Source organism: Balaenoptera ricei, chromosome 3 (assembly GCF_028023285.1).
Source record: "Balaenoptera ricei isolate mBalRic1 chromosome 3, mBalRic1.hap2, whole genome shotgun sequence".
NCBI classification, from domain to species: Eukaryota; Metazoa; Chordata; class Mammalia; order Artiodactyla; family Balaenopteridae; genus Balaenoptera; species Balaenoptera ricei.
The window spans coordinates 131646818-131664129 of record NC_082641.1 but is presented as its reverse complement, the minus strand read 5'-3'; the positions used below and the strand labels follow the sequence as shown (position 1 = coordinate 131664129).

At 47.3% G+C, this 17312-nt stretch overlaps 2 protein-coding genes across 3 annotated transcripts in view; one reads left to right on the top strand and one right to left on the bottom strand.

The window, feature by feature from the left end:
- Window positions 1–529, bottom strand: part of CNOT8 (CCR4-NOT transcription complex subunit 8) — a 27323-nt gene extending 26794 nt beyond the window's left edge. Inside the window, exon 1 of the mRNA XM_059917580.1 lies at window positions 445–529. The gene's annotated coding sequence lies outside the window, so the exon portion shown is untranslated. The remainder of the gene's footprint in view (window positions 1–444) is intronic.
- FAXDC2 (fatty acid hydroxylase domain containing 2) overlaps window positions 1–17312 on the top strand; it is a 23871-nt gene extending 6559 nt beyond the window's left edge. The window contains exons 2-9 of one of the 2 annotated variants that reach the window (XM_059917577.1): window positions 3716–3793; window positions 5811–5902; window positions 6034–6137; window positions 9420–9541; window positions 14913–15118; window positions 15610–15715; window positions 16115–16281; window positions 17064–17312. In XM_059917577.1, the coding sequence (XP_059773560.1) occupies window positions 3716–3793; window positions 5811–5902; window positions 6034–6137; window positions 9420–9541; window positions 14913–15118; window positions 15610–15715; window positions 16115–16281; window positions 17064–17220 (1032 nt within the window). In that variant the 3' untranslated portion in view covers window positions 17221–17312. Of the gene's footprint in view, window positions 1–3715; window positions 3805–5810; window positions 5903–6033; window positions 6138–9419; window positions 9542–14912; window positions 15119–15609; window positions 15716–16114; window positions 16282–17063 lie in introns of those variants that run through there. The other variant, XM_059917578.1, reaches the window with a different exon arrangement.

The window sequence follows — 17312 nt, the reverse complement described above, 5'->3', positions numbered from 1 at the left end:
TTCCCCTGCCTCCAGGTAGAGACTGGGCTGACACTGCACCAAACATTCAGGTGCCTTTTCTTAAACCAGATGCTATCTCCCTGACTGGGAATCAAACCTCCCAGTATTTCTCCCTGACAGGCTTTTCCTCTGAGCTGACTGCCTCCCTTCTGCTGTGATGTGATTCACAGTAGAGCTGGTGAGCAGCTTATCACCTCCCTCTGCTGTCCTAACTTCTCAAACCCCTGGAGGCACTTTATACGTCACCATTCCTCTCTTCCCTTCTCCAGCCTAAGTATTCTGTAAGAAATGAGGGTCAAGGGGAAGCTGTATCTCCTAAAGTCAAAGCTGGTAAAAATGCGTCTAGAATAATAAAACCAAGCATAATCATCCACAAAAGAATAAAACATCCTTAGAGATATTGGAAGTTGGGCCTGATCCTGGCTCTGCCATCTATAAACTCACCTGGCCTCCTTTCTCTAGGTTCCTTCACCCTTGTCACATGGCAAGACGATGATCTGTAATGCTCCTCTTCAGCCAGGTTATGACACTATTCGATAGCAACAATAATAAGTGTTGGTGAGGATGTAGAGAAGTTGGAACCCTCATACATTACTACTGTTGGGAATGTAAAATGGTGTAACCACTTAACATTCCTCAAAAAGTTAAATATAGTTACTATACGACCCAGCAATTCCATTCCTAGGCATATATCCAGGAGAAATAAAAACGTGTCTACACAAAAACTTATGCAGAATTGTTCATAGCATTATTCATAACAGCCACAAAGTGGCAACAACCCAAATGTCCATCAACAGAGGCATGGGTAAACAAAATATGATATATCCATATGACAGAATGTTATTTGTCAATAAAAAGGAATGTGCCACAGCTACTGAGCCTGCACTCTAGAGCCCATGAGCCACAACTACTGAGCCCGCGTGCCACAACTGCTGAAGCCCACGCACCTAGAGCCCGTGCTCCGCAACAAGAGAAGCCACCGCACGGCAACAAAGAGTAGCCCCCACTCACCGCAACTAGAGAAAGCCCGCGTGCAGCAACGAAGACCCAGTGCAGCCAAAAATAAAATAAATAAATAAATAAATTTATTTATTACCATAAAAAAAACTTTATGGTAAGACAAGTAGGGGGACAGTCAACCAAGTCAAGCTGGGCAGCAACTCAGGGTAAGTGCAATCCCCAAGCACCCTCCCGCCAAACCCAGCCACCGTCCCAGGCTGTCACCTTCACAGAGAAGTCATGGCCTTATTTCAAATATGGAGAAACACAAAGTTTGTTGCAAAACACTTAATAGAAATGCCAAGACATGTGATAAAGAAGAGACTGAAAAAGGCCAAGATCTAAAAGGTCATTCAGATTGGCACAGAGAAGTCACAAGAACACACGCCAAAGACACAAACCATCAGAAAAACTTAGCACTTAATTTTGTGAGAATAAAGCCTAGGATAAATGCTGTGGCAGCTGGAGACCAAAGTGCAGTAGCAGTAAGCAAAGGCAAGTCTGGCCGGTGTAGTCAGATCTTTGGATGCTACATTGAGGAGTATGAACACGGACAAAGACTTCTGCCTTGAAGGACAATTTGAACACCGGTTTGAAACACCGGATGTTCAAATGCAACAAATGGAAGACACAATGAATAGCATTTCAACCCTAACAACACCACAAAACCAAGAGGCTATGTCTCTTCAAGAAACACACCAACAGCAACAACAACAAAAAGAAACAGCAGATGGCACTGGCCTTGACCTCACTATGGAGCAGGGTCAGTCAGGTGGTGCTGGCACAAGAACAGGATGAACTGTCAGAGACGTACCCACATCCGTGATCAAGTGTAAGGTGTAAAGAACTGATGCTTCTGAAATATTCCCTGGGTGTATATGTATATGAATGTGTTACACTAGAGTTACATTGGAAACACTGCCTGAGTCAGCATGCATACTTGTCTACAATGCTTTCTTTTGGCTTGCTGTACCTTGAAAATACACTGGAAGATTCCAGAAAGTTTCTACCTTGCCAGATTTTATAGTTCTGTACAGTTTGTGTGTAAGTGTGGCAGATATACTTTTGTAGATGTTTTTGACAGTATAGAACTAGCTTGTAGTAAGAGGAATATCATCCTCAAAACTTAGATCAAAACTCTAGGACCAAAGTATTGTATAATCTTTAGAATAAAAGTTTTTATTTTTTAAGTAAAAAAAGTTTATCTCTGTATGCATTGACTTGTGATGCATAAAAATAAAAGCAGGGAAAAGCACACTTAATATGTTTACATGGCCATAAAAAGAAACGAAATTCAGTTATTTGTAGTGAGGTGGATGGACCTAGAGTCTGTCATACAGAGTGAAGTAAGTCAGAAAGAGAAAAACAAATACTGTATGCTAACACATATATATGGAATCTAAAAAAAAAAAAACAATGGTTCTGATGAACCTAAGGTCAGGACAGGAATAAAGACACAGAAGTAGAGAATGGACCTGAGGACACGGGGAGGGGGAAGGGTAAGCTGGGACAAAGTGACAGAGTGGCATGGACATACATACACTACCAAATGTAAAATAGATAGCTAGTGGGAAGCAGCCGCATAGCACAGGGAGATCAGCTCGGTGTTTTGTGACCACCTAGAGGGGTGGGATAGGGAGGGTGGGAGGGAGACGCAAGAGGGAGGGGATATGGGGATATACGTAGGCATATAGCTGATTCACTTTGTTATACAGCAGAAACTAACGCAACACTGTAAAGCAATTATACTCCAATAAAGATATTAAAAAAAATATGTTTACATGGCCAAAAATATCTCATTCAGCATATATTATGGACAATGCCATTTTTTATACTTTTTGTTTCATTTTGCTAAGTAGAGATGCAATTGGTTTTTAATCTGTGTTCACCACCTTTTGATGTCAGAATTTTTATTCAGTTGTCTAATAACTACTATTTGGATTCCTTAAAATAACTTTTATTTTTCATTTGATCATTATCTTTATATAACCAGGAAAATTCTGCAACATCACATCAGAAAATAAAAATGATCAAACCTTAATTTCTCCACTTATTAAATATTGGTTTTATTAAGACTTCCAGAAAGATTTATCCTGTCATACTTTCAAATGGAGATCTCAAACGCATTCCTAATTATTCTCCTTCTAGCCAGTTCTTGTTTGACTGCATTTTAGAAGGAGCTTCATGCACGGCATTCCTATCCATTTACTTGGCCATAGAATTGTTGACTGGTTTCAGAAAAACCTTGGTTGTTGTTTTTAAACTGACAAGTAATAACAAAGAATACAAAATTGAACCAAGTCAAGTTAGACCTACTGTTTAAGTCCCGGTTAAGAGTCCATTGATATTCTTTTATCTCACAGGAACAACTCTTTAATACCTTGAAGAAATAAGAAGAACATAATTAAGTTTTTTAAAAAGCCTTATAATGTGTTTTAAGAGTTGCTAGACCTAGTATCCCTTGTGCCTGCCCCTCCTCTACTCTTCTGCTGTATTCCTGGCTATTCTTGCTTATTTGTTTCTCCATGTAAATTTTAGAATCAGTTTTTTTGGTGGGTTTTTTTTTTTTTTTTTTTTTTGTAACTCTCAGGTGATTTTAATGAGTTGCCAGCATTAAAAACCACTGCTGGCCATTCACCTCGACCCCCTCTCTTCCTTACTGCCTTGGTTGCATGTGAAAATGACATCCAGGCTCACCTGTGCTTTTTTATTCCAGATGAAGGGAGAAGCTGGAAGTGTGCCACACAATGAGAAGCAAAAGCAGGTGCACGTGAGCACCTCACCCACCAGACTGGTGAGAATGCGGTCAGTGACCCTTTCCACATCTGCGCCTGCGGCATAACTGACAACACCCCCACAAGGTTTCGGGATAGCTGACACATTAGTGAAGTGCTCGCTTCAGTAGCTGAGCAGAATCACTTGAGTCTAGCTGCCTGCTTATAACTCCAGCCCCTTTGCCTGCATGAAGGTAGCTGAAGAGCCCCGTAGCTGTCCCACCAAGGTCTCTTGGCCCTTAGAATGCCCCAGGCTCAGGCCTTTGGAACCACCCCTTTCTACAGCTGCTCTGGGGACAAGAGAGGCCCACTGGGGGCTGGGAACTGGGGGTGGGAACCAGCTGTTGACCCCAGATAACTTCCATGCTGCATGTTCCTGCCCTTCACAGAGACCTTTGCCCTGTCTATTTACCTGGCCCTCAGGCTGCTAGAGAGAGAAAACACCACGATCCCTGAAAACACATCTAATCTTATATGTGAAATTGAGGTTTTAAATTTGACTTGACTTGATTTGATTAAACTCAATTGAAAAATCCCTAGTGAATCTGGAAAGCTCATGAAAAGGGTCCTTTGAATCCTAAAAAAGGAATAATTGCAAAAGCCCAAGATGAACTGTCTGGAAAATTTGGGGGTGACCTTTGAACAGCCTGTGTAAAAGAACAAGTTTCTGTGGTCTTGGCAATCCAGCCCTTAACGGGGGGAGACAGAGAGAGAGAGAGAGAGAGAAAGAAACAGAAGGTCATTTTCAGAGCTCAGAGAGAGAGAAGGTCATTTTTCAAACCTCAGGACCCGAGGAGTACTAGACCTTTAAAAACATTTCACTAGCCATGGAAAATGACTTACTAACTTCTTTTTGGTCTTCTGATCAAAAGTGGGATGGGGTAATCAGAGAAGAAAAGAGTCAGTGCAGATTCAGGTTGCTCTGAATGAGTCAGTCAAAACGGTCTGCTCCTTTAGATCTCCAAAGGCTGGATTAAAACATGGCCCCCCGTTAGATCTGCTTCCCCTACAATAGTGTATGTGACCTGGTTCACTAACTGCACACACCTATAGGGACCACCACCTCCAGTCCTCTCCTATGAAAGAATATGAGCAGACTGCATCTGGGCTTAGAAACATAGGCTGTAATGGACATTTGTCATTCCTGCCCAAGGTACTATAGAAACTGGTGACACACCTGGCAGCCAGGGTTTTCCTTCTGCAAGTCTGGGACCTGCTGGTTGACCATCGAGCTCGCAATGACCACTGTTTTAGGCTTTTGGAGGAGAACATGTAAGGACTGCCCAGTGATGGCCAGCGGTCTGTTCTTTGCCCCTAGAAGCCATCATTGTCCCGTTCAGCTGGCAGCCCAGACTAATATCTCTGGAAGGCAGAGGACATATTACAAGTCAGAAAATATGTTTATTTACTCTCTTCTTCAAGGGCAAAAGGGTGATGGGCATGGGAAAATAGGCCTGGCTCAGGAACACAGTTGAAGTCCCTGTGGCCTCATCAGGGATTCTGCAGATCCCTCTGTGATGGCCATCCCAGCTTTGCCTGTCCATTGGAATTAGCTGGGGACCTTTAAAAGACAGGGAGGCCCAGCCCCACCTCCCCTGCCCCCGCAGAGACTCTTATGTAATCGGGCTGGGGAGTAACCCAGATACTGGGATTTTTTGAAAGCTCCCAGGTGATTCCAATGTACAAATAATCTGCATCTCTGTTCAACAAGAAGACTGGTCATGAAATCCCACGGCTCTTGGAAGGCTCACCTGTCCTTCTCTGGGTGACGGAATTGCGTGCTAGATTCTCTGGATCAGGTTTTCTCTCTTCCCTCCCCCAACCTTAAGCTCTAACTTTCATACTCACCTCTGCACACAGCCTGAGAGCTCTTGATAAGGGAGAGCCTTCCACGGAAGTTGGGAAAAGGTCAGCAGATGTGCCATGGTGGCACGATTGAGATCCTCATGGCACCTCACTCCTGCCGGGCTCCAGCAGTGAGCTGCGTGTGAAGGCAGGAGGCTTGTTGGGACCTGACGCTTTCTTGTCCTCCCCTAGGAGGGACACATCTGGGGCTCCATGAGGAGGACGGCTTTCATCCTGGGCTCTGGCCTTCTCTTGCTTGTGGCCCTCTGGAACTCAGTCACATGGTGAGTCTTCTCGGCCAGCTCTAATTCGGGAGCTGGGGGCCGTGCGGTGGCGGTCTGTGGGCAGAGCATGGATTTAGGAGCTGTCCACCCACCAGTCTTCACCCACAAACATGAATGAGTTTTCTTTCAAGGCATCTTCAGAGATTTTGGGGTGCTTCTGGCTACTTCTGGCAAGCCCAGTGGGAGAGGCTGCTGTCTACATTCGAAGGGAAGGAGTGGCTCCTCTACATTCTAGGTGAGATTCCCAGACCACCAGCACTTAGGGTTTGGGTACATGGTTATAGCTTAATTCTTTTTCTTTTGTTCTCTACTTTGGGACTTCTCAGTTTATTACTCTAAGGAATGAGGACTTAAAGTTTAAGGCAGTGGTAACCCCAGAGTGCTAAATTTGGGGGTTAATCTGGAATGGATGTTTAAGGATATCTAAGAAAAGAAGCTGAGACACCTCCTCCATCCCCCCAAATAGAAAAATCAAAAAAGAAATAGTTTCTGTGAAAATGAATGCTTGTGAGAACAGTAATCCTGCTTCTAGATGTCAGGTCCACAAGGGCAAAAGGCTGTTCTGTCTCATGTGAGGCTGTGTCCTTGGACCTGGTGCAATCTAGCTACCTCTTGGGCCTTAACAGCAAATGTTCACTCAAAATGTATTTACTGACAGTGCCAAAGCCTGAAAGCAAGCTCAAAACATAGTAGAAGAAAAAACCTATTTTAACATAGATATTTATGCCAGCATTATCTACAATAGTGACTGTCCTCTGTCATACATTCATTCACTCACATAATATTTATTAAATTATTCTGTGCCAAACTCATTTGTAGGATATAGAGATATTTAAGATAAAGTATTAGGGTAAAATGTCTACCCTATTAAAAAACTATGTCACCGTTTGACTGGAAGAAAATTAATAATTACAAAACAAACAAACCTCAACCAAAAAAACTTTGTCACAGTCTAGAATGGGAGATTAAAGAAGTGTCAGCTGTCACAAAGCAAACATAGAAATAAAATGTTTCTGATAATTGTTTTCTTCTAGGAAGAGAACTCTGAAAATGGGCTGAATATTAAACATGACAGGTTAATGGAATCTTAAGCACTCATTGAAAAGAACAATGCAGATTGCAAATATACATGGGGAGAGTGGTGGGAAAACATTTTATATGTTTCTGTTACGATGATGGGAAAACCACCTATCACCACTGATAAGCAAATACCAGAGAGAAAAAATATTTGCCATTTGAAATGTTAAAACTGGAAAAAAGTTCAAGATCACCTCTTGTGATTTTCAGTCGGTATTCCTCAAGGAGCCCTTGGATTGACACGTAGGCGGGCACCTCAAAGGGTGGCCCGCTAGGCAACCACCAACTTAACCTTTTTTTTTTTTCAAAATAAAGTTTCTTATTTCTGAGGATAAAAGTAAATACATGCTCACTGTTAAAAATAAAAATCACACAATTCAAATAAGCATAAAGAAGGTGAAAATCACCTACCTCTCATATCCATGAAATAACCACTGTTAGTATACTGCATATTTGGTTAAACTTAAAAGACATCTACCATTTTTTAAAATTTATTTATTTTATTTTTGGCTGCTTTTTTTTGATCTTCGTTGCGGCACGCGGGCTTTCTCTAGTTGCGGAGAGTGGAGGCTACTCCTTGTTGCGGTGCGCGGGCTTCTCATTGCGGTGGCTTCTCTTGTTGCGGAGCACGGGCTCTAGGTGCTCGGGCTTCAGTAGTTGTGGCTCATGGGCTCAGTAGTTGTGGCTCACGGGCTTGGCTGCTCTGCAGCATGTGGGATCTTCCTGGACCAGGGCTCGAACCCGTGTCCCCTGCATTGTCAGGCGGATTCTTAACCACTGCGCCACCAGAGAAGTCCCGACATCTACTATTTTTTTAACTTTTTTTCATTGAATTGATTATGGACATCTGTCCATATCAACTGATATAGATTTGATCAATATTGTAAGCTGTCCTGTCTATTCCATTGTGTGGAAATATTCTAATCAATTTAGTCCATTCTCTGGGAATTCCAGTGGTTAGGACTCGGTGCTTTCACTGCCGTGGCCTGGATTCAATCCCTGGTCAGGGAACTAAGATCCGGGACATTTAGGCTACTTAAATGTTCTTGTACTTTTTTTTCAATTGCTGAGATGGACATTTATGTGCATGAGTGTGTGTATGTCTTTTCTTTCTTCCCCTCTTTCTGTCTTTGTCTCTGTCTTAGTCTGTCACTCTGATCTTTTCCTCACTTCAGATACTGCCAAAGTGCCCTAAGGATGTTTGAGCCAATCACATTTCCTCACAGTGCTAGCCAAGTATTTTTCAGGTATCAACTGCCAAATGGCACAGTGATTGCTGGAGCAAGAAGGGTACTGGAGGAAGAATACAGAGACAGAGAATTAAGTAAAACACCCTTGCTCCTTGGAATATTGAAATTAGAGGAGGCGGCAAATCAAGGAAAAATAAAGTTAATAGTACAAGAGTTAGGTAACACTACAACGTCACTTGAATAACTGCCAGCTGGGGTGGACAAAGTGCTTATTTGTTCACAGGAGGAGAACAGAAATACTTGGGATGACTTCATGGAAAAGTGGGATGTGGCACAAAAAGCCCTATCTAAATTTGTGTTGATGGGTATTTTCTAAAATACCCTGCAGAACATCAGTTCTATCGGAGGTTAATGGGTTGGGGGACCATACGACTTATCATCGAAATGGGACATTTGTGAGAATAAAGGAGGGGTTATTAATAATGATGCTGGAATGATGGATACATATTGAAATTGTCCTGGGCAGACAGGGACGAATGGCCAGTCTGTTCTGAGATGTTCTGAGAAGACAGAGTGCTGGGTAAAGAAAGGCCTGAGAAAGGTTGAGTTTAACAAAGTCAAACAGGAATTCTCAGAGCCGTGACCACACTTGTCTGGACCCTGACTCTCCAAGAAGGTAGGGTGTGAAGACTGTTTTAACCAAGGAGCCCCTTGAGAGGTAGGTTTTCCACTTTGGAAAATACTCATTGGACGCCTGAAGTACCCCTGCGCATGTCATCAAAGGGTCATGGTGATTGGGGAACCCAAGTGCCCGTGGTGAGTTGTACCCTACCAAACTCTTCCTCTGCTTCTCCCTTTGCTTCTCCCTTCCTTGGCTATTCTTAAAGGGCTCAGTGGGCACAGACGCCCAAATGTCAACCAAAATTCATTTCTGTTTGGAGTGTATCATACATCTTAACATAATTTTGTGTTGTTTTTTTCTCCAACCACCTAGAAGGTTGTTGTCCTCGTTCTACAGCTAAGAAAAGAAATAGAGACACTCCTTAAGTGACCCATCCAACTCCCCACAGCTGATTTGTCACCCCAAGACTGAAGGCAGGCCCCCAGCCCCGAGCACCAAGACACCAAGGCCCTGGCAAGGGCCTGCCTACAACGCAGCCTCAGTTACCACCGAGCATGTGTTCAGGGAATACGTGCGCCGCCAGCTCCTGAAGTTGTCTTGATGGTTTCCTTCTTCTTCCCAACCTTAGGTGCCACCCAGGTGCCCATTCTGTTCTTCTGGACCTTGAGTGGACTTCTACTGGTGGTTGACACAACTGGAAAGCCTAACTTCATCTCCCGCTACCGAATTCAGGTCGGCAAGAATGACCCTGTAAGTGTTGCTGCAGCTTCTCCTGGTCAAAGCACAGAAAGCAGGATCTAAAGCCACATTCTCCAAATTCTGCTGGCTGGCCCAGGAGAGACCGTGGCCAGTGGGAGCCAAGTGATTCTGTACAAGGCTCCCCCAGGTTAGAAGGTTAGAGAGAGGAAATAATATGCCCCGAATCTCAGAGCCAGCCAGCCAAGACTAATGTCAGTCAAGACTAATCTTCTGACTCCCAGGCTTGGCTCTCTACCTGCCTGTGCTGGCCTACGGCACTGTGGTCAGCATTTTAGGAACAGAAATGATTGTCTCAGCCCAGCACTGGACCGAGTCCCAGATATGTCAGGTAGGTCTCCACCTACCCATGGGAGAAGGGACAGCAATAATTAGATGCTGAAAACACAGATAACAGCTGTCCTTGTGAGGGAGGGACACAGCTGCTGAAACAATGGATAACCCCACTATCATATTAATTGTGAATGTGTTGGTGGTGGTTGTTTTTTAAGCAGGTCCTCCTTCCCAATTATTCAGTACCACCAATAGTACGTAGGTCATCCATGGTAAACAAGGCCTGGACCTTTGCTGACAAGGAACTCCTGGCCCAGAAGGAGAGAAAAAGCCAAGCACACATCTTGGATGTACACAGGCCGGGGAAGTGAGCCCCACTGTTCACTGCTCCCTGAGCCCGGCTTGCCTGCTTAGTGCTCTGACAACCTCAGAAGCCTTTTCTTACACAACAAGGAAGAAGTTGATTCTTAAACCCAGATTTTTTTTTACCCCAGCTCCACCAAAACCACATCCTGGCTTCTTTCCCAGACAAGACAATCATTTTCTTTCTTTTCTTTTTTTTTTTTTAATTATTATTTATTTATCTATGGCTGTGTTGGGTCTTTGTTTCTGTGCGAGGGCTTTCTCTAGTTGCGGCAAGTGGGGGCCACTCTTCATCGCGGTGCGCCGGCCTCTCACTATCGCAGCCTCTCTTGTTGCGGAGCACAAGCTCCAGACGCGCAGGCTCAGTAGCTGTGGCTCACGGGCCTAGTTGCTCTGCGGCATGTGGGATATTCCCAGACCAGGGCTCGAACCCGTGTCCCCTGCATTGGCAGACAGACTCTCAACCACTGCGCCACCAGGGAAGCCCCCCTTTTTTTTTTTTATAAATTTATTTATTTATTTGTTTTTATTTTTGGCTGCGTTGGGTCTTCGTTGCTGCGCACGGGCTTTCTCTAGTTGTGGTGAGTGGGGGCTACTCTGCGTTGTGGTGCGCGGGCTTCTCATTGCAGTGGCTTCTCTGGTTGCGGAGCACGGGCTCTAGGCGCGCGGGCTTCAGTAGTTGCGGCTCGTAGGCTCAGTATTTGTGGCTCGCAGGCTCTAGAGCGCAGGCTCAGTAGTTGTGGCGCACGGGCTTAGTCGCTCCGCGGCATGTGGGATCTTGCCGGACCAGGGCTTGAACCTGTGTCCCCTGCATTGGCAGGCAGATTCTTAACCACTGCGCCACCAGGGAAGCCCAGATAATTATTTTTAATTATCTGTCCAGGTGCCTGGGTGAGTCACCTCAGCTCTCAGGGAATTCTACCCAGGCCAGCACTCTAGAAAGTAGAGTGGCTGAGAAACAGTGCCCTTGATCCAGGCTTTCAGAACAGTCCCTTCCTGAACCAGAGCTACTGGCCTGGCTCACAGGTCCCCTCACTTGAGACGGCAGGGGCCTCCTCCATGTGCAGCTCAGCAGGCAGGGACCAGAGCCAAAGGGTTAAAAGCAGGGCTTGTTCCTTGAGAATGTTTCACCTGTCAGACCACGGAGATCTCCTTACCAGGCACCACTGACTAAATGCGTACGTCTTCAAGGCCAAGTACTGTAAACATCTTCATCATTCAGAAGAGAAAGCAGAGGCTTTGAAATGTGACATGGCTTAGAACCATGATTCACACTCAAGTTTTGTGACACTGGGGCTTGTGCCCTGAACCACTAGCACATCAGCTCTCAAGAGAATCACCTAGCGCAATCAACTTCACAGTCTACAATGAATGGAGGGCCACACAGAGAAGGTCTTGTGGCATTTGGCAGAAGCTGAGGTTCAGAAAGGTGCGCTGACTAGTTCAAGGTTAGACTGTTCTTGGAAAGAGAGCCAGGGCTCGTCTCATCTGCTCCTACACTGTGTGCACCCTCAGATAGTCACACAAGGAAGAAGGAAGCCCCAGACGCCATTTAGTCTTTGGCCCATTCCAAGAAGGTCTGACCCCTGACCTAAGACATCAGAAACAGGTCATCGAGTGGGACTTGAATGCAACGGCGTTCACAAGACACCAGCACCCAGCCCCGCCGCCCCGCACTCGTTACCCTCCCACTCTCCCGGACTGGATGGCTAGTTCACACCTCTCCTCCCTCCTCAGATCCTCAACACCTCCTCCTGTCACGTCACCTCCTCCAGAGGGTGGCCTTGCCTTCGAGCAGAAGACAGCTCCCACAGCCGTGCCCCACCGCAGCCGGGGGGCAGCACTTGCGCACACGCTCTGCCTGCCCACCTGCTGTGGCCCGTGGCCTCTCTCTGCTCCCACGCCGGCCCATTCCTCCACTGTCTGCACGCTACACCCACCACCTCTTGTTTACTCCAGCAAGTTGCTCCAGCAATTCTTTCTTCTCTTTCTTTTGTCCTTTTTTTTCTTCCTCTTCTGGATTTTACTCTCTGGCTTATTACAAACCTGCTGTAATTTTTCCCAGCTTAAAACCAAACCAAAACCAAAAACCTTGCGTCCATCTCCCATACTCACTCCCACTCATATTTTTGCCCCCCTTTGCAGCAAAGCTCTTTAAAGACTTGTCTATACAGTTTCTGATTTCTCTCTGTCCACTGTCTTTTCCCAAAATTTCATAATTATGAAAAATTGAAAACACATATACAGAAGTTGAAAAGGTAGTAGTACCCTGATCACTCATTTATATACCACCTAGATTCTCCAGTCTTAAACATTTTACAACATGTGCTTTTTCTGTATATAAAAATATAAATATCTATGCATCTATAATTTTTTGCTTCATCATTTGAAACTAAGTTCAGACATCATGAAACTCTAAATCCTTCAGCCTGCACTTCCGAAAATAATCACAAAACAATCATCTCACCTCCTCTGGAAACCTCCTCGCATCAGGCCTTCACCTCCACCGCTCCACCACAATTGTCCAGGGCAAGGTCACCAGTGCTCCTGTCGCAGGCCTGTCTCATTAGACCTACCAGGACTGTTTCCACAAGTTGCTCATCCCCCATCCTGTTGTAGCTTCTTATACCGGCTCCCAAGGCCCCACTCTGTCCTCACACCTCACCACTCACCCCTTCACAGTCTCCTTTCTGGTTCCTCCTCAACCTAACCTCCCCAGCCTCTTTATGTTGACACCCAGGGCACAGCCCCAGTCGTCTTCTCCGTCCTCATCCACTCAGCATCATGACTTTAAACAACCACCTCAACGCCAACAGTTCACCAACTTACCTCTCGAGCCCAGAACTCTCTCCTGATCCAGGATTAAATATCCAAATGCCTCCTGGACATCTCCAATCCAACATGAACCAAAGAGGATTCCTGATCTCCCAGCCCCCAAAGCCTTTGATATCCACAGCCTCCCCAGTCTCAGTTGGGGAGCATCTCAGTCCAAAGGCCTTGGAGTCACCCTTGACAACTCTCTTTCCCTCGTACACCACATCCAATCTATCAGGAAACCCTACTGGCTCAATTTCCAAAATGGATCCAGGACCCAACCATTTCTCACCACCTCCATCGCCACCTCCCTGGTCTGAGTCACCATCCTCTCCTATGCGTATTTTAGCACTTCTAGTCTTCCCGTTTGTATTCTTGGTCTCCTACTGTCTATTCCCAACACAGCAGCCAGAGTAGCCCTGTAAGATCCTGTCACTTCTCCGCTCACAACCTCGGGATGACCCTCGCTTCTCTTGGAATAAAAGCCGAGGTCCTCAAAGTGGCCTACGGGGCCCTATATGCACTGGCTCCTCCCTACCTCTTTGACCTCCCCTCCCACTTCTCCCCACCTCACACCTCACACCTCACTCTTCTCCAGCCACGTACGCCAGGAGTGTGGCCTGTCATAGAGCCTTTTCACCAGCTCTTCCCTTTGCCAGAAGACACTTCCCCCAGATACCGGTTTCCCTCATCTTTGTTCAAATCTCACCATCTCAATGGAGCCTACCCTGACCATTCTATTTAAAACGATAAGAGTATAAACTCAGTGAGGGCAGGAATCTTTGTTTTGTTCACTGCTTCCTTCCCAGCACATAGAACACTGCCTGAAACATAGAGGGTGCTCAATAAATATCAGCTGAATGAATGATCATATGTCACACCCACCTCCTGGTCAAGGTTGCCAGAAGAGGTGTATGGCTTCCTCTGTGGTGCTCTCAAACCAAGGCTGCCCAGACCTGGCTTCACCGTGGGATGGAACTGAAGGTTTAGAGAGTGAATTCTGGTCCATCAATACACGCAGGACATGGAAAAGCCAGAGGAACAGGCAGGCCTAAAGTATGAGGACCACGCTGAACCCGGCCTCACCTTGGAGCAGAAACCCTCCAGCTTGCAGACATTTCTCAGGAGGGCATCCCCTTTGAGAATGCCAAACCAGTTCATGAGGACCAGCAAGTGACCTGTGGTCATGGGGCTACTCCCAGGAGCTCCAGGGCTCTGACAAATGGAAGGGTCAGGGGTTACTGGCTCCCAAGGAAACGCTGGCTGTAGTCTTGAGGTTCAAAGGGATGTGAGCACGTGGGGCCAGCTCTCCACAGCGATCTGGGGAGAATGCGCAGGCAGCCCCTCATCCTGACAGCCCCACCCTGAAAACCAGCAAGACCTGCTCACAGCAAGTGGGACAAGAGGCCAGAGAGCAGCTCCCCGGCTCCTCCCGTCCAGTGAGGCTGGACCACATGAGGAGGCGGGCGACCCTGATCTCTGCATCTGATCCTGGTCAAGGCTCTCTGGACGAGCAGGGACCAAAAGGCTGAAGAAGGAATGAGGCTGGGAGCCTTCTCCAAGCACCCTGGAGGCTCCCCAAGATGCCTGTCGGGAGTACGTGGGGTTGGGCCTGGCCAGAGAAATGGGGAGGACAGTGGTGGAAGCTGCAGAAGCAGGAAGGAGCACGCAGCTTCAGGCAGAGACCAAGGCCGGGGGAGGGGAGTTTCCAAAGGCAGCGCATTACCAGGTGGTTCCGCCCCTGGGCTGCGCAGCACTCAGGGGTTGCTGGCTACAGCCAGACATCACTCCTAGCATCCAGCCCCGAGCGAGGGCCTCCCGAGAGCTGGTCGCAGAGGAGCCTGGTTCCTAGAAGGGAAAGACCTGCTTCCCACACTCTCGTCCACCTCCTTTCTTCCTTCTTCCCCCCGGGCAGGTGGACCCCATGAAACTACGCCAGGCTATCCACACGGTTCTCTTCAACCAGTTGGTGATCTCTTTCCCCATGATGGTCTGGCTCTATCCCATCCTCAAGTTGCGGGGAGACCCCTGCCGCCGAGAGCTACCCACCTTCCACTGGTTCCTCCTGGAGCTGGCAGTCTTCACGCTGATTGAGGAAGTGCTGTTCTACTACGCACACCGGTGAGAGCTTTCCTTCCTGAGCCCAGCCAGCTCCTCACTCTCCCAGGTTCACCCACCAGTGAGGGTGAAACCTGGCCTCCTTGGAGTTGTAGGGGTGCGACCAACAGCACCTGGCATCAAGAGCCTCCCGCTAACTAGTAAACACGAAGACGACTCTTCGCTCCACAGCTGACAGTGTGAGACCACCTATGAGTGTCCGGAATCTCCGTTCTTGTGTGTGGCGGGGTAGTTTCCCATTCATTCCCTTAATTGAATCCTTTCTGGCCATCATCCCCATTTTACAGCTCATACAACTGAGGTAGAGAGAGGCAACGTCACCAGAAGAACTCACAAGGCAGGGCTGTCGGAGCACCAATCCAGTGTGTTTTCACTGGATGTGAAACTTTGCTCCATGGATACAACCCCAGTTCCTACCTTTGGTTTCTCGTGTTCTGGTGGGGGAGAGGGAGAGGGAGGTTGGCTGATTTATCAACTGTTAACTCTCTTCCCAGCCTCCTTCACCACCCAAAACTCTACAAGAAAATCCACAAGAAACACCACGAGTGGACAGCTCCCATTGGTGTGATCTCTCTCTATGCACATCCTATTGAGCATGTGGTGAGTAGAGCTCGGCTTCCCCAGAGGAAAGGGCAGCGGGCGCCAACCCCCTTCCCTAAGCTAGTCTCCTGCACAGAACGGGATCACACTGGCTCTTTCTTCTGCCCATTCAACAGCTACCATTTGTTGTTGGCATATGCCGGGCGATGCTAGATGCCCAACGTAAGTTATCTCATTTAATCCTCCCAACAACTGTTTAAATCCTCATTTTGCTAATGAGGAAGTTGAGGTTCAAACAGTTAATAACTTGTCCTAAGTTTCATGTCTGAAGGAGTCCAGCAAATCAAGTCCAGAAACTCATTCAGCTTCCCCAGATCTGTGTCAAGAAGTCTTCCCGGACACCCACCTGCGTCCCCTCCATCCCCTTGGGCCCCTCTTCAAACAGCCCTCTCCTTGCAGGTCTCCAACATGCTGCCGGCGATGGTGGGTCCAATAGTCATGGGTTCCCACTTGTCCTCCATCACCATCTGGTTTTCTTTGGTCCTCATCATCACCATCATCTCCCACTGTGGCTACCACCTACCCTTCTTGCCTTCACCTGAATTCCATGACTACCACCATTTCAAGTAAGGCACCCCTCCCCACTGTGGGTCTCTGGGCAGTAACCCCCACCTTTACTCCTAGAGCTCCTGACAGCAGACACTGGTGACTCAGTTTAAATGTGGGTCTAGTGGAGGGAGAGGTCTGCAGGTGGGGACAAAGGTGACCATCCTGGGACCCAGATCACCTTGCCATTCTCTTTCTGTCTGATATTGGATCTTCCTGCCACTACGGGTCTTTAACCTGCATTTAGGTCCTAGACCCTTTGAGGATCTGGTGTAAGCCATGGGCACTACCAGAAAGATGCATACATGCATAGAATTCCTGCAGGCAATTCAGTAGAAGTTGTGCGCGCTCTGAAAGCCTCCAGGCTCGTCGGCGTGGTCTAGTAAACTCCTGCACCAGAATCACCTGAGATGCTTTCCCTCAAATGCACCCTCTTGGGTTCCACTCCAAATACACTGAATCAAAGCATCTGGGGGAGCAGGCCTTGGCATCTGCATTTAGTTAAGTGTTCCAGGGGATTCTGATGGAGGTGGTCCCAGAACCTACCTGAACAAGCTGGCTTTGCCGCAGGTTCTGACTTGTGTGCATCGAAATCACAGAGAGCTTTTCAAAGGAAGAGCATAGCTTTTCAGTCTGGAATGGCCCCAGGAATACGTACACCACCGGCTGGGTTACTCTGAAGCAGGTGGGCAGCATGGTGGGGATGGGTGTGGGATAGGAGGGCTCAGAAATGTGTGCGAGGCTGGCACAGGTGAAATGAACGTGAGCTCGCCCGCCTCCAGCACCCTCCTCTCTCCTCCAGGTTCAACCAGTGCTATGGGGTGCTGGGGGTGCTGGACCACCTCCACGGGACTGACACTGTGTTTAAGAAGACCAAGGCCTACGAGAGACACACGATCCTGCTGGGCTTCACCCCGCTCTCCGAGAGCATCCCTGATCCCCCGAAGAAGATGGACTAAGACACGGCCCGAGTGCCATCCTAGCCATGCCCTCTGCAGAGGTCTGCTAAGGTGGCCTGAGGCCTCCTGGTCGCACCTACCAACTTGTTCCT